Source organism: Channa argus, chromosome 13 (assembly GCF_033026475.1).
Source record: "Channa argus isolate prfri chromosome 13, Channa argus male v1.0, whole genome shotgun sequence".
Taxonomy (NCBI): domain Eukaryota; kingdom Metazoa; phylum Chordata; class Actinopteri; order Anabantiformes; family Channidae; genus Channa; species Channa argus.
The window spans coordinates 16,250,902-16,265,603 of NC_090209.1; the positions used below are offsets into that span (position 1 = coordinate 16,250,902).

Below are 14,702 nucleotides of genomic sequence, written 5' to 3' on the forward strand. Positions count from 1 at the left end.
CATCTGAGGCGTCTTTCATTTCAGGACACAACTGCTCTCTCTTCTTTCCCAGCTTCATCACAGACACTACTACTCATTCTCCATTAGGTATATAGCTCACACGCACATGTGCACAGCCAGTGATATCCCCGTGATCTCATTTCGCGTACCTGAACATTCAGCTAACAATGAGAATCGGAACACGGAGATATTTTACCCTTCTTATATCCGCTCATGGTGGGGGTGGGGTACATTCAGGAAATGCCAGCTTAGCTTAAGAGAGAGTGAAGGCTAGATGTCACTCCCACCCATAATTTCTATATTTGCCATTTATGAGCCAAAATCCAGCTCCACTCAATTAAGTCTGGGACCCAGCATTGCCTTTTGAACTGTCGTCTTGAAGGGTTCTGCTAGCTGCACTGTTCTCAAGCTGCGGGGGATCCTATTTGCCTCTGCTAATCCTCTTTTCCTGCCTTCTTTCTCCTTCTCTTTGTGGCTGTCTGTGTTTTCCCTTCGTCCTGATTTTCCTCCTCCTATTTCTACTCTCTTTATCAGTTCCAGCCCTGTTGAACATAAGCTCTTATGTGAGTGACACCTTTGCCAAAATCAGCTGGACTGCCAGAGAAGAGCAGCAGGACTCACAGCTTTATGTGGCTTATATGAATAACCGTAAGCTACTTTTTCTATCCCCGCCCTGCTAAACACTCTACACTGAATGTTTCGGGGCGTCATGTTTAGGTGGAACAGCACAGGTTGTATGCAAACATCAAAAACATATTATAAGCCTTACGTCTGTATGGCTTCTTCCATCATTTTCATGATTGCCTCGAAATGTGTGAAAACGCATTCAAAGTTATGTATAGTACAAGCAATGCATATAGCTACAGTTCTTCTTTGTCAATGGCATGCATGCTAATACAGACTTGCTGCTTGTGCACTTCTTGTGCTTGGCTGTATAGGTGATGGTAACTGGCGGATTTCAGAGGCTGTAAACATTTCTCAAAGTTTCCACATAGTTGATGGGCTCAAACCTGGGACGGTGTACACTGTACGCCTCATGACCAAGAGGCTGCTTGATAACACTAGCATTTTTGAAGATGTTATCCAGACTCAAGTCAAAGGTGAGAGAAGAAAATAATGTTGCATTCAGTAGTTTAGAGATTTTTAACCTACACAGATAACGGACAAATTGTTCACTGGGGTGAATGTGAGTTTATTTATTTTCCTTGCACCTCTGTGCACCTGTTTTGTTTCCTTTCATTCTAATATTCATCCTGAATACATTCAATGTTTTAGTCAAATACAGTGCGAGAACATCCTCCCAAACTTGAATCTATCATATTTTTCTGGTCCGAGTCAAAGATAAAGTTGTATGAGAGATGCTTGAGGTGATTGACCGGTGTTTTCAGTAAATGCTTTTGCTCTATGTTCCTTTGCTGTTTGTGTTCTCAGGTGTGGTTGGTCTGCAGAACGACTTTGCGACCCAGGGATGGGTTATTGGGACCATGTGTGCTGTGGCACTCCTCACCCTTGTTGCACTCATTGCCTGCTTTGTGCAGAAAAACAAAGGTGGCAAGTATGCAGGTACGCCGCCGCGCTCCCAGCGACAAGACATGTTCTCCATGGAAAAAGGTCAGTTAGTCTTTGACCGGGATTGGAAGACTTGGGGACCCTTTGTCATTTTGTTTCAGGAAGGGAACCAAAATTCAAAATTCAGCTTGTAAATTGTACAGAACATGCAGACGATAGTTCGGATAGGTCGGATTTGGTAATATTTAATTTAATTACGTTTTACCTTTTCAGGATAATGCTTTGAATTGAAATTGACTTAATGTTTTTTTGGTTGACCTCCTGAAAATATGTGCAATGGGCCTCAACTGTGACTCCAGCCCTGTTTGGAAATGAATTATGCATGAAAACCCTGCGGAATCCCTGATTAATAACCTCCAAATGACCTACCCATGAGATACTTGCAGCTAGTGTAGTTTTAGTGCGGGTGAAACAATGTGTGTAGCTTTTAGTTGGTGCCTCTGATTATATACCTTGTCAAGTCAGATTAGTGAGAATCAGCTGTCTTTGTCCCACTTCTCCCCACCTCTAACCTGTGCAGACCTTCCTGTCTCTTCCTCTGTGCCTTTGTGCTGCCTTGTATCAGAGCCAAATTCAGTCTCAAAGTGGTACCTACCTGCAAATTGTCTCCTCTGTTTTGTTCCTCTCAACCATCTTTCCCTTCTTTTCCAACCAACTCTACTTCTTTGCCTGCAGTAGCTTTTGACATGAAGCACTGAATATTTCATCAGCTCCTTTTGGATTTCCTCTTGCCCATCCAGCCCTTTTCATGAAACCCATCTTTTGTCTCTCAAAAAAACCTGTATTTTTTAAAGCACATTTAAACAAAGAGCTGACATGTAGCACTTTGTGCAGACATAGAAGAGAGGCTTTCAGTTTACAGACTTTATTCAAAGTGTTTTCAAAAGCTTTTCAGCTTTGAATTTCAAGTTTTAATTCTTGCACACACACAGATAATGTAAAAGTTGAGATCATGTATTGCTATACAACTACTAAGCATGCAAGATAAAATGCACTAGTTTTCAAGCATCTGAGCATCTGACAGAAACTCACACGTTGAAAAACTAACAATTAGTGGATAATACTGTTTAAGTCATTTTCTTTTTGAAAACATTAAAGAAAGGAGCATTTATTGTGATCTGAATGTGTCTGTCCTGTTCCCCTACAGTGAAAGAGAAAGAGGACCTTCACACTGACATGGAGTCACAAGGAATGAATGATGACACCTTCTGTGAATACAGGTGAGCTGTCCTCCTGCTCTGCAGAGGGAAGCTGCAGTGCAAAAGTGTGCTTAGGAACTGATATTTCTACATCTATTTGAAATGCATTGTGTTGCAGCAATATTAATATAACAACCATACGCTAAATATTTTCTGGCCAGGAATCTCATTTGTCATGTGTGACAGTAATGTTTTTCTCTCCCATCCCAAAAGCAAGCCTTGCATTCACAAACTTTACAAGGATCAGCCTAGAAGCCAATGTTCTCATCATTTAATGGGCTAGGTAATCACACAGCGTAGTTAAATGTAGTTTTGTTTGCCTTTAGCTGCCGAATGTGCCTTTACTTACTCCTAGAATGTGTCCATGAGTGTGTGAATGGGTTGTTTCGGTCGGATCATAAAGCCATTTTCTGTATAAGTGTGTACGTCTGTATGCATTCATGCACACTTGTATGCTGCTTGTTCCCTATTAGATCTGTTTTTTTATTGAGTGTACACACAGTGTTTCCTATTTTATCAGCATGAAAGTCTGTGTCTGTGTTGTGGTGTTTGTAATATAAATATAGTTGACTTAGAGTATGTAGGCGTAAAACTCCTGAGAAAAGCACTGATACACACAGAAAACACTTTCAAAATCGACACTGTATCAAAACTTTTTGAAAAATATTTCAAAATCTTTCACATTTACTTACTCATATAAATGAGATAAAAGTATAACTTGAAAAAAAAAAACACCTCCTTTAAAGCACAATATACTGTAAATTGTCACACATTCTCCTGTCACGTACTTGTGTGGCTGCTCTAATTTGGGATCTTTCAGTTAATACACTAACCAATCTAAAACCTTACATGTTACGCTGGTTGTTACACAACCACTGCTCACCTGAGAATTTAACAAATGTAGATTTACAGTTACTGATTTACAGTTCCACTACTGACATACACTGCTTATTGTTGTACAATAATTGCTGATTAAAACACTGTGTAATCAGTGAATGAAGCATAACCTAACCATGGCAAGTGGCTGCATAAATTGGACCTTTTTGCCCAAAGCCGACAGCTATTGTACTTTATAATAGCTGTTGAATTTCTTTTGTGTGCCTTGTTTAGCTGCTACAGTGACAGTTTAGGGAAATCGACTGAATCCTATTTTGCTTGACAGCACTGCAGCAACCATGTGACAATGGCTTGTTTGTTTGTGCACATGCAACAGAAAACATCTAAAATAGCCTCTTTTGTCTGTTTTGATTCTGCTCGTCATCATATTATTCAGAACATGATTACTCACAATTGTGTGGTTGCTGCCAGTGACATTCCTGTATACTGTAATTCTGTTAAAGCAGAAAAAAAATGTCCCGTGTCTACAATCCTGTTAATAGACTATATAGCTTAAACCTGTAATGAGCACGTTGTTACTGTCCCAAGGCTCTAAATGTATATACTCATGTGGATTAACAGAGTTTTCCATCAATATAGGGGACTCCAATATTGTTGTACAGGTGCTGAGGGGGCTTCGAAACACATTTTAGTTACTGTTTTCTTATTATTAAACGACATTTTAGAGCCACGTTAAGATAAATAATTAAAAAAGAAATAAATTGTCAATAATAAAGCAAACTTTTCTCATGAGGTCACTGTGGAAAGGGCCAAAATTGTGATATTAAAAAAATTAAATTGAAGGATTCTTAGAGTAAAATCTGAACATTTTGCAAATGAATAAATTAAAATAATAACCCTGTTAAGGGTCATTGGGAGCTGATCCCAGCAAAGAGTGTGTGAGAGGTGGGTAAAGTCTGGTCTGTGATAGTCACCGGTCTATCACATAAAACACAGACAACTATTCACTCTCACCTTTTGATATAATTGTACTCATCTGAATATTCACAAGCAAATAAAATGAATTAAAAGTGAAACTATTTTTGCTGCCTAAAGTTCTGCATACAGAAGCAGTCTGTGCCTATAACTACTGAAAGAGCTTGTGATATACATTTTAATTCCTTTTTATTAAGATGAATCTGTGCATATCAATTATGGCAGAAAGGTGTAAATTGTGCCATTAGTGGCTATAATAAAATATGTTTTGTTTATGTATTTATTTGTTATTTTTAGAACATTCTTATGTTATTCCCAAGACTCCAACTTCAAGTAAATCTCAGAATTCGGTATAATTATTATTTTAAATGCCGTAGATACTCAGGAATGCCTGGCCAATAATTTAGTATTATTATACGCAGGCTTTCAATGAAATCACATCATGATGATAAAATTGTGCTTTTAAAATAAGCAAAATTTAATGAAACCTCACAAAATGTTAAACATGGCTTCAGTTTTGAGTTTTTTTTATATACAGGTATATTAAGGTTTTCCTGCTGTCATTAATTCAACGACTTTTAGACAGCATTTAAACTTTTCATCAGGCAGCACAAGCCCTATTAATATGAGTTTGTGAGTCAGTGCGAATGTTTGGCTGCAGGTCTCTGTTTATAATGCCTCTCATGGGTTGGCTTCATGAGGTTGTTGTGACTTCTGTCCCCCCTGAGTGCCCTTAGCCTGACTATGATGTTTTCTTGGCTTTAAAGCTGGATTCAGGGCTCTCTTGTGCCCTTTGAATCTCTGAAGGCAGTAGACCACCCACTGGTTTGCCACGTGTATGGGGAGCTGACAAGTGGTAATTATGCTTCAGATGATTTCTCTTTGGAGACAGCCCTTTGCTGCCTTGCCCCTCTGTCCACTGCAAGTGCAGCAGATATCACAGCTGGAGTAGGCTGTTGGCCAACAATGCAATGCGTTCTTTCTCAGATAGTTTTAATGTAAATGTATTTTATTGGGATTTTATGTGACAGACCAACCAGACCTGAAAGGAAAATAATAAATGGTTTTCAAAGCTTTTTCAAAATAAATATCTGATTAGTGTGATGTGAATTTGTGGTCAGCCCCCTTTACTCTGATACCCCTAACTAAAGTAGGACCATTTGCCTTCAGAAGTCACTTAATTAGTAGATAGAGTCCACCTGTGTGTAATTTTATTAATTTTATAAATAAATAAAGCTGTTCTGTGAAGCCCACAGAGGTTTGGTAGAGAACATTAGTGAACAAACATCATGACAGCATCATGACGTCCAAGGAACAGAGCAGACAGCTCAGGGATAAAGTTTAAGAGAAGTTTAAAGCAGGATTAGGTTATAAAGAAATATCATGTCATGGAGCACTGTACAATCGATCATCCGAAAATGGAAAGAGTGTGGCACGACTGCAAACCTACCAAGACATGGCCGTCCAACTAAACTGACAGGCCAGACACGGAGAGCATTAATCAGAGAGGCAGGCAAGAGGCCCATGGTAACTCTAGAGCAGCTGCAAAGTTCCACAGCTCAGTTGGGAGAATCTGTCCACAGGACAACTATCAATCGTGCAGTCCACAAATCTGGCTTTTTATGAAAGCGTGGCAAGAACAAAGCCATTATTGAAAGAAAGAAGTCCCCACAAGCCATGTGGGGGACAGAGCAAACACGTGGAAGAAGATGCTCTGGTCAGACGAGCCCAAAATTGAACTTGTTTGCCTAAATGCAAAACACTGCTTCAGTTAACAATCTGTGGCAAGAATTGAAAATTGCTGGTCACAGACGCTATTCATCCAATCTGACTGAGCTTGAGAATTCTAGATGTGCAAAGCTGCTAGAGACATACCCCAAAAAACTTGCAGCTTTTATTGCAGCGACAGGTGGTTCTATAAGTAAGTATTTATTTTCAAAAAAATGTAAAAACTACTTATCATTTTCCTTTCACTTCACAATTATGTACCACTTTTAGTGGCCTATCACATAAAATCCCACTAAAATACATTTTACGTTTACGTTACGTTAAAATTTCAAGGGATATGAAAATTTTGCAAGACACTTTACCTATATCTCTTATCTTACCTGTTTGTGAGCTTGAAGGAAAACCTTTTCACTGCAAGGGCTGAGCCAGAGCTGGATCCTAACCAAGGTCTTGAATGAGCTGGGGCTCAAAAGCACTCAGCCACATTTTATCACTGTATTCAAAGTCACTGTGGGCGGGCTGCAGTGGCTGTGGCATTCCACTGCTCTTAGATAACAGCCACTTATCTTCAGCGCTCTAGAGTCGAAAGAGAAAGAAGGTTTGATAAGAGTTGAAATATGGACCTTATGTGACTTGCATGGTAAATTGCCTCATGAAATAGGATAGATAAGATTGGTTATTAAAAATCCCCATGAAGGAGACCTGATTTGTAATCTTAGCTTGAACCACGTCTTTGCGCTGAAATGCCGCTCAGTGCTGCTAAGGTGTCAACTACAGTGTGCCTCAAATGGCACTATCATATACCAGCCACCTGAGCGTCGTCTCTGAACGCAGACACTCTGTGGTGTGAATACTAAACCAAAGGAAAGAGAGAGAGAGAGCGCGAGAGAGCGAGAGAGAGAGGGAGGTGTTACCAAACATGGATGGTTTAGCAAATTAGAATAGAGGATAGGGAGGAAAAATATCCTCAGTATTTTGAGGTGACCCCACGTCTTGTAGTGAGACACCTGCAACTTGGCCAGTTGCCCAGCCTTAAATTGGCATCTAATCTCCTCGGCCTGCGTGAGGTCCCCTCGGGAATAACAGGAATGACAGGCTGTTTGTCTGGGATTGCATATGCCCCACCTCTGCCCCCCTATTCTTTCTCCTTTGCTCAGTTCCCCCCATTCCACCTCACCACCCCTATACACACACACACACACACACACACACGCACACCTCCCACTTGTCTTCTCACTGCACTCAGGCAATTTCCATTGCTGCCTCTAAAGAGATTTGAAATTGCCTTTGGTGCTGAAGCCTTGGCAATTAGCAATTAGTGAAGTGATTGTAGCAAGCTCTCCCCACCTCCCTTGTGCTCCCTTTCCCGCTGTGCAGCCGCCACATCCACCCCTGCCTACTGCTCATAGTGATGTATTGAAACCAGCAGAACTTGCTTAGTGATTGACTGTATGCGCTATACATGCTCCGTACGCTGTTTGAGTAGCTTTTGATTATGTATGAAACCGTTGCATTTTGTGTGTCAAAAACAGCCTCTTATGTTTTTTTCTGCACGTGTGTTTATTTATACACTGCACCACTGACCCTGGGCATCCTTCTCTGTTGTTCTTGATGGCAGTGACAGCGAGGAGAAGCCACTGAAGGGCGGTAGCTTGGGTTCTTTGACTGGTGATGACATGGTCGGGGACAGCACTAGCAGAGACAGCCTGGTTGACTACGCTGAAGGTGGAAGGGAATTTGATGAGGACGGATCATTTATCGGTGAATATTCTGGACACATGCACCGCGGCTCTGTCAGTGAGCCCAATGGACCTAGTTCAGTAAAGCCAGGCTCCAGCTGAAACAGTCTTCTTGAAATCCTTTCAAACATGAGGGAATGAAAATAACCCAAATGAGCTGAAGCTTTTAGAGCAACCAGACGTTTGGGCCACTATACAGAACACATTGGTGTGAAAACCAAGTGAGTCTGTAAACATACTGTAAGAGAATGAACTGTACCATTTGAGTATGTTATGATTTTTTCAAATGAAAATAAAGTGTTTTTGTACTGATCTGCTACCATCCACCAATGTACACTGACTTTGTTCTGTCACAATAAGCTGTGGATCACAAATTATTTCCTACAAAGTAAAAACATTGAAAATGTAACCATATGACTTCCTATGCTGTGGATAAAAAGACACATACATACTTGATATGCACATATATCTACAGCATGCATTCATTTACTGGACAGGATGTCCTCTATTGAAGACAGAATCACGACATATCCATCAGCTCACTTTGCTCTCTATCGTACACTAAGGAGACACAACCTAATTACCATCTAGTGGTGTTGTTAAGGACAGGGATCGGCGCGGGCACTCTGACCGGCTATGCAGCAAGCGGCGATGCTTTGTGAGTTCTGTCATCTGTTCATCACTGCCAGCATTACTTTTTTTCCCATGCTGATCTCTTATGTACCACAACATTGAAACCAACAGGTTTTATTATAGTTTTGGCTTCTCTGTGGATATTTTATATTTGAATTTGTAAAATACAAGTATGTGACAATTTTTATCATCAATATTCTATTGGTGTGATATATAATGCATTTAAAATATTTCATAAAACAACATTTTATATATTGTTTTATGAAATATTTTAAATGCATTTATATAAAACAAGCTGAGGTGTCAAGAACATTTACTATTCAAATTTGAAAGGAAATATACTCTAAATATACTTTATTTGAAAGCATCAGTTTCTAGTTACATTTCAAATATATTCTGGCCACTTTATTAGGTACACCTTGCTAGGGTTGTGTTTGACCCCCTTTTGCCTTCAGATCCCCTCTAATTATTTCATGGCATTCATTTAAAAAGGTCCTGAACAGGTTTCATAGAGATTTTGATCCACATTGACATGATAAAGTGCAGGTGCAGTTGCAAATCCATGATGCAAATCTATTGTTTAACCACATCACAATAGTACCAGTTTGAGATTATGTTAGCTTTGCGACATGCTGCAGAAAACACCCCCCACACAGCCAAAACTGTTAATACAATGCATGATAAATCAATGTTTTGCTGTTTATGCCAAATTCTAACCCTTATCCTGCACCACCTGAGTGCCCCGGCAGAAACTGAGACTTGTCAGACCAGGCAACGTTTTTCCAGTCTTCTCTTCTAGTCTGATTTTGATTAGCCTTTGTGAATTGTAGCTTAGGTTCCTGTTCTTAACTGACAGAAGTGGCACTTGGTGTTCTGTATCTGCTTTAAGGTTTGACAAGTTGTGAATTCAGAAACTTCTTCATACCTCAGTTTTAATGACACAGATATTTGGGTTACTGTTCCCTTTCTTTTTTTTTTCACAATAAAAAACAATTTACACAATACAAAACATAATAGCTAGTGCAAGAAAAGACGAACAGACAAGACGTGTGACCTATGTACAGTGTGTGGTTGCTTGTAAAAGTGCATCAGGGTTGGAGGATTGAGGAGGGGTAGTCAGGATACACAGAAAAGGTGTAATCATAGGAAAAACAACAGGGGAGGGGGTAGGAGCGTACAGGAAAGGAGTATACATACTAATGCTATAAACATGTTCCAAGCATGTACATTGTATAATTATTATTTTTGATAAAAAAAACAAAAACAAAGCAAACACTATAATGAATATTGATGATAATAACTTTTTTAAAAAGGGTGGGAGGTGGGGGGGTCGCTTGTAACTAAATACCTGTTGAGATCGAGGCCCAATCAGAAGAGTTGTTCATGGGGTCTTGAAATTTGTCTGTCCCACCCAGAACAACCCGGAGGTGCCTCCATCAGGAGCCAAAAAACGGGCCATTCAGTGGAATGAGCGAGTAATAATTAAGTATAAATTCAAAATAGGTCAAATCTAAATAAATAAATAAAAACAAATAAAAATAAACAATTATAATATTAATCATAATTATAACTAAAAGTTTTAAATAAGTAAAAAGGACAGGGGTAAGCAAGAAGTAATGAGAGAGCTCAGAAAATATAACTTTTATACTATTAAAATAAAGTATTGACATAAATTGAAACAAGGAGGAGAAAGAAGTAAAAGAAATAGAAGAGAAAATAGTTAGCATCTTGTACATACAAACAAATATACATATATACACATGCATATATAATAAAAATAGTTATATTATGATAGCAAGAAGAAACAAAATAATAATATCAATAATAATAATGATCATGATCATGATAATAATTAAGCAGTAGGCTGATAACATCATTAGCAAGACAAGACAAGACATAATAAAATAATAATAATAATATAATGATGACAATAATGATGGTGTTAGGAAAAAAATAATAATAAAAAAAGGAAAAGGTTAACAGCAACAATAGTGATAGTTTACTGGAAGATAGAAGGAAAAGAACAAAGGAGAGCTGTCCATGCTGCAGTGGTAGTAGTAGTGATAGTGGGTGGGTGTAGTAGGGATCTATAAATGCTTTTAAGTCCGTTAAGCGAGAACATGAAAAAAAGAGAAAACCTGTTACTGAAAACGCTGTCTTAGTGGTTTTTTTTAATCTAGTGGTAATATTTCGTTGTTTCAAAAAAGAATTGGAAAGTAATTAGTTTGTTTTTTAATCACTGACTGGATGCCGCCATGTCACTGTGTGGACGCCGCCCTCTCCTGCGCTGTCTCGCACCTCACATCCTCCGCTGTCTACGATCCCCTGGACTGTTTCCTTTCTATAAGCTCAAACCAGCTTGGCCATTGTCCTTTGACCTCTGGCATTAACAAGTCATTTTCACCCAGAACTGCTGCTCACTGGGTATTTTCTTTTTTCAGATCATTCTCTCTAAAACCCCAGAGATGGTTGTGCATGAAATTTCCATTAGCTCAGCACTTTCTTAAATCCTCAGACCAGCCTGTCTGGCACCAAAAGGAATGCCATACTCAAAGTTACTTAAATCACATTTCTTTTCCATTCTGATCCTCAGTTTGAACTTCAGCATGGTCTTGACCATGTCCACATGGCACTGACGTGCTGACGTGTGTTTGTGAACAGTAGAACAGGTGTACCTAATAAAGTGGTTTTGTTGAGTGTAGATTCCTGATAAAAAATCATAATAATCAGGTATTAAATGTAGCTGTATTAAATTATAGGTACATAAATAGTTAAATCAGCTTCCCCTTTATCAGCTGGTGTTTTCATCCCACATTCTCACAAGATATGTGAGAATCGACCCCTGACCATTTTTTATTTCTGCTCAAACCTTGTTTGGCACAGTACTTCTTTTAGTAGTATTGAGTGTATGTCTTTCTACCACCAATCCCAACAACATACAACAATACAAATAAAGGAATAACATGAGTAACTTTGTTATAATATTTATCAGGGGTATAACTCATATTTAAGATTTGATCTGTTCAATAATCCTATTTAAAGAGGTGTAATAAAACAGATATAGCCATATGCAGGCTAAAGTACCATCCAGTTGGTTTGTGCTTACTGAAGAAAGAAAATATTTGGTCTACACAAATGCAAATCAGAGAGACTTTAGTGACTAAACTGTATGTTATATGAGCATATTTAAAGAGATTAAACATATAAATCGTCCCACAGGCTAAACAACAGAAAAAGACAACATTAAGGAGTATTTTCACTTCAAACTAACAAGAATAAGAGTGGTCATATGGAATAAAGTTTAGCTCTGAAATATAGTCAACAGTGTAGTCTCTCTTCACCATTCCTGTACCAGGTCCCATGGCTCCAATTATCTGAACCAAAGCAATGCTCGCTCTCCCTTGTTTCTGAGGGGGAAAATGTATCACCTTTGATGAGGCAGAAATCCCAACTAACGAAGATGGGATATGATTGACTCGTCCGTCATTTGGCGAGAGCCTCTTTAAATCCCTCTAAATCAGTCCCACTATGTGTGGTTATTTTTGATCCTTTGAATAAAAAACTAAAACTCTACAAGAACAATAACAGAGGAACTCTGAACAAACTTTATAATGCAGTTACAGATTATCCTCAGTCACAGTCTGAGCATTTATTAAAGAAGCTATTATAGGACAACAATGCTTATTTCACTTCATTGTCAGCATTTCTTTGTTCAGATCCTTCCACATCAGTCACTTAACCACTTGCATATCTCTAAAATACCTTAGAGGCCATCTTATCTTCCATTTTGAACACACACCTCCTTGCAGCTGTACAGTGTGTGTATATCCTCCTGATTATACATGGGCATTTTAGCTGTAATCAAACCAGACTTTGGATAGTGGAGTTGAAAAGTGCTCCATGCCTCATAGCAAGATAAAGGTCATTTAAAGAGATAATCCCTGTATTGTCAGGGATTACGCCCTCATCCGTTTTAAAATTGCTTTCTCCGTGGAACGTTAAACCCTCTAAACAACAACAAAAGATTATTCCAGTCAAAGCTCCTCTGAGTGTCACACAAGAAGCTTTTTTTCTTTTTTTTTTGCTAAACTAAATCTATTCCGAGGATGTGTGGGTGACCCTTTAAAAAATGTATAATAGCCCTGTTTGTGAAGGAGCACAGGTCAGGACGTTAACATCACCTGAATCCAAGTTGAATAGAGTGATTTTGTTTATTTCCTGGTGTTTTGCTCATGCCATCGCTAGTGGATGCTGCACACTCAGAAACAAACTCAAAGCTGATCACTCCATTTGAATCTATTTGATCTGAGCTGATATTTAGGCTAAGTGCCCTGGAAATTGCCTGGTGGGAGGAAATCAATAGCATGCTGTTATTTTGACCTAGTAGCTAACCACAGGCTGTAAACATAATATAAGTCATTGTTATATTAGCTTTAAACCATCTGAGGCAAGGACAGGACACTGTAGCATGCAGGAGAGAGTTGCAGTTTTCTTATGACGTGAGGAACCAAATTTGAGTTGCAGCTGAAGTAGAAGGAGGCATTGGGGCCATTAAGATTTCATCAATAATAAATGCAGTGGGGTTCATCGAGAGGGGAATTATGACAGGTGTTTCCAAAGATGCTCTTAAGGAAGACCTTCTCCTCTTTGGTAGGTTTTGAAGGAATGCAGTCAAAGCATTTGCAGAATATTGACATCAAGTGTTAACAACAAAAAGCCAATTTTCACAAATGCTCTCAAGGACAAACTGTGTGCACTTTATCAGAGAAAGGGGTTAAGGGTGGGTGGAGAACAGGGGCGTTGAATAGTGAAGGTTATTTGACTGCACCCTGTTCATTGCAACCATCTACAGCAGCATTGCAGAGGAAGAAAAAGAGCTCCGAAAAATGGCTCATGACTTCGACACAGAATCGCAGTGTTTGATTTCCCATATTTGTCCACTGGCCTTCAATTCTTTGTCTGCATTTTTGAAGTGGGTGTGTGATAAAGGCCTGGGCTTACCTTTTTATTGAAACCCAAGCAGACTAACAAAAACACAGTTTTAAAGCAAATCATCAACGTCTTGACACGCATTCCAGTTATTGGAATAGCCTAAAATGCATTGCTTTTTCACATTCTTTCATTAAAACCTCCTAACCTGTAGCTTCTATTCACTCCACTTTTAAAAGAAAACTCAAATAGAAGTTGTCCCGGTCACAGTAACACCCAGAAGGACTCTCATCTAATTTAGGTCTCAGGCATCCTCCTCCCCTGTTTCTGCTCAGTCTTTTGTCATCTCAACATGGTGCTGCACTCGCCTTCTGCTAAAATTTAATTTGTCTCACTAGAATGCAAATGGAATGGGATGATTCTGCATACAGAGAATCCTTTTAGAGGGCTATTATTTTGCAGCTAAACTGCTTTAGATGCAAGCCCAAACACTCTGAAATGCCAGCCAGCAATTGAGTGGGTGTTGGTGTGTGTGTGTGTGTGTGTGTGTGTGTGTGTGTGTGTGTGTGTGTGTGTGTGTGTGTGTGTGTGTGTGTGTGTGTAGAGGAGACAGGGACACTCAGCCATGGCAGAAACTAATGAGACATGCATTGTTAATATGATTACAAAGTCAGACTGACTGTGTCAGGGAACAGGGGGTCGTTTTTGCCACAGACATCTGCACAGGACAAAATGGACACTGGGACTCCAGTTGTACTAAGTCTGCATTTTTCTGTTTTAATCTACCTGAACATGTGTGGCTGTGGGTGCAGATGGTGAAAGTGACGTTCACTTTGGCTGTCATTCAGAAACTGACAACACTTGCATCAAGAAAATGGATTTTGATTAAGGATGGTCTGAAACAACTCACGTCTGTGTATCACTAAAGACTGCAGTCAGGGTCCTTTTAGGTCAACAAAACCTGAGTTTGTGCCAGCAAAGGATTTCATCAAGACTACAGCTAGAGGATTAGATAAGAGACTTGTAAGTGCTGTGTGGGTGGTGAATAATTCTCACCTTCCTTTCTTAGCTTAGGGGTGTTAAAGCAACAACT

General features: G+C 39.2%; 1 protein-coding gene across 9 annotated transcripts in view; it reads left to right on the top strand.

Annotated features, from left to right (window-relative positions):
• Positions 1 to 8,371, top strand: part of LOC137139647 (neural cell adhesion molecule L1-like protein) — a 31,731-nt gene extending 23,360 nt beyond the window's left edge. For 3 of the 9 annotated variants that reach the window (XM_067527190.1, XM_067527191.1, XM_067527193.1), the window contains 5 exons: positions 535 to 648; positions 939 to 1,100; positions 1,432 to 1,611; positions 2,717 to 2,789; positions 7,927 to 8,371. In XM_067527190.1, coding sequence (XP_067383291.1) covers positions 535 to 648; positions 939 to 1,100; positions 1,432 to 1,611; positions 2,717 to 2,789; positions 7,927 to 8,149 — 752 coding nt within the window. In that variant the 3' untranslated portion in view covers positions 8,150 to 8,371. The remainder of the gene's footprint in view (positions 1 to 534; positions 649 to 938; positions 1,101 to 1,431; positions 1,612 to 2,716; positions 2,790 to 7,926) is intronic. The other 6 variants (XM_067527194.1, XM_067527198.1, XM_067527197.1 and 3 more) reach the window with 3 other exon arrangements.
• Positions 8,372 to 14,702: the final 6,331 nt, after the last annotated feature.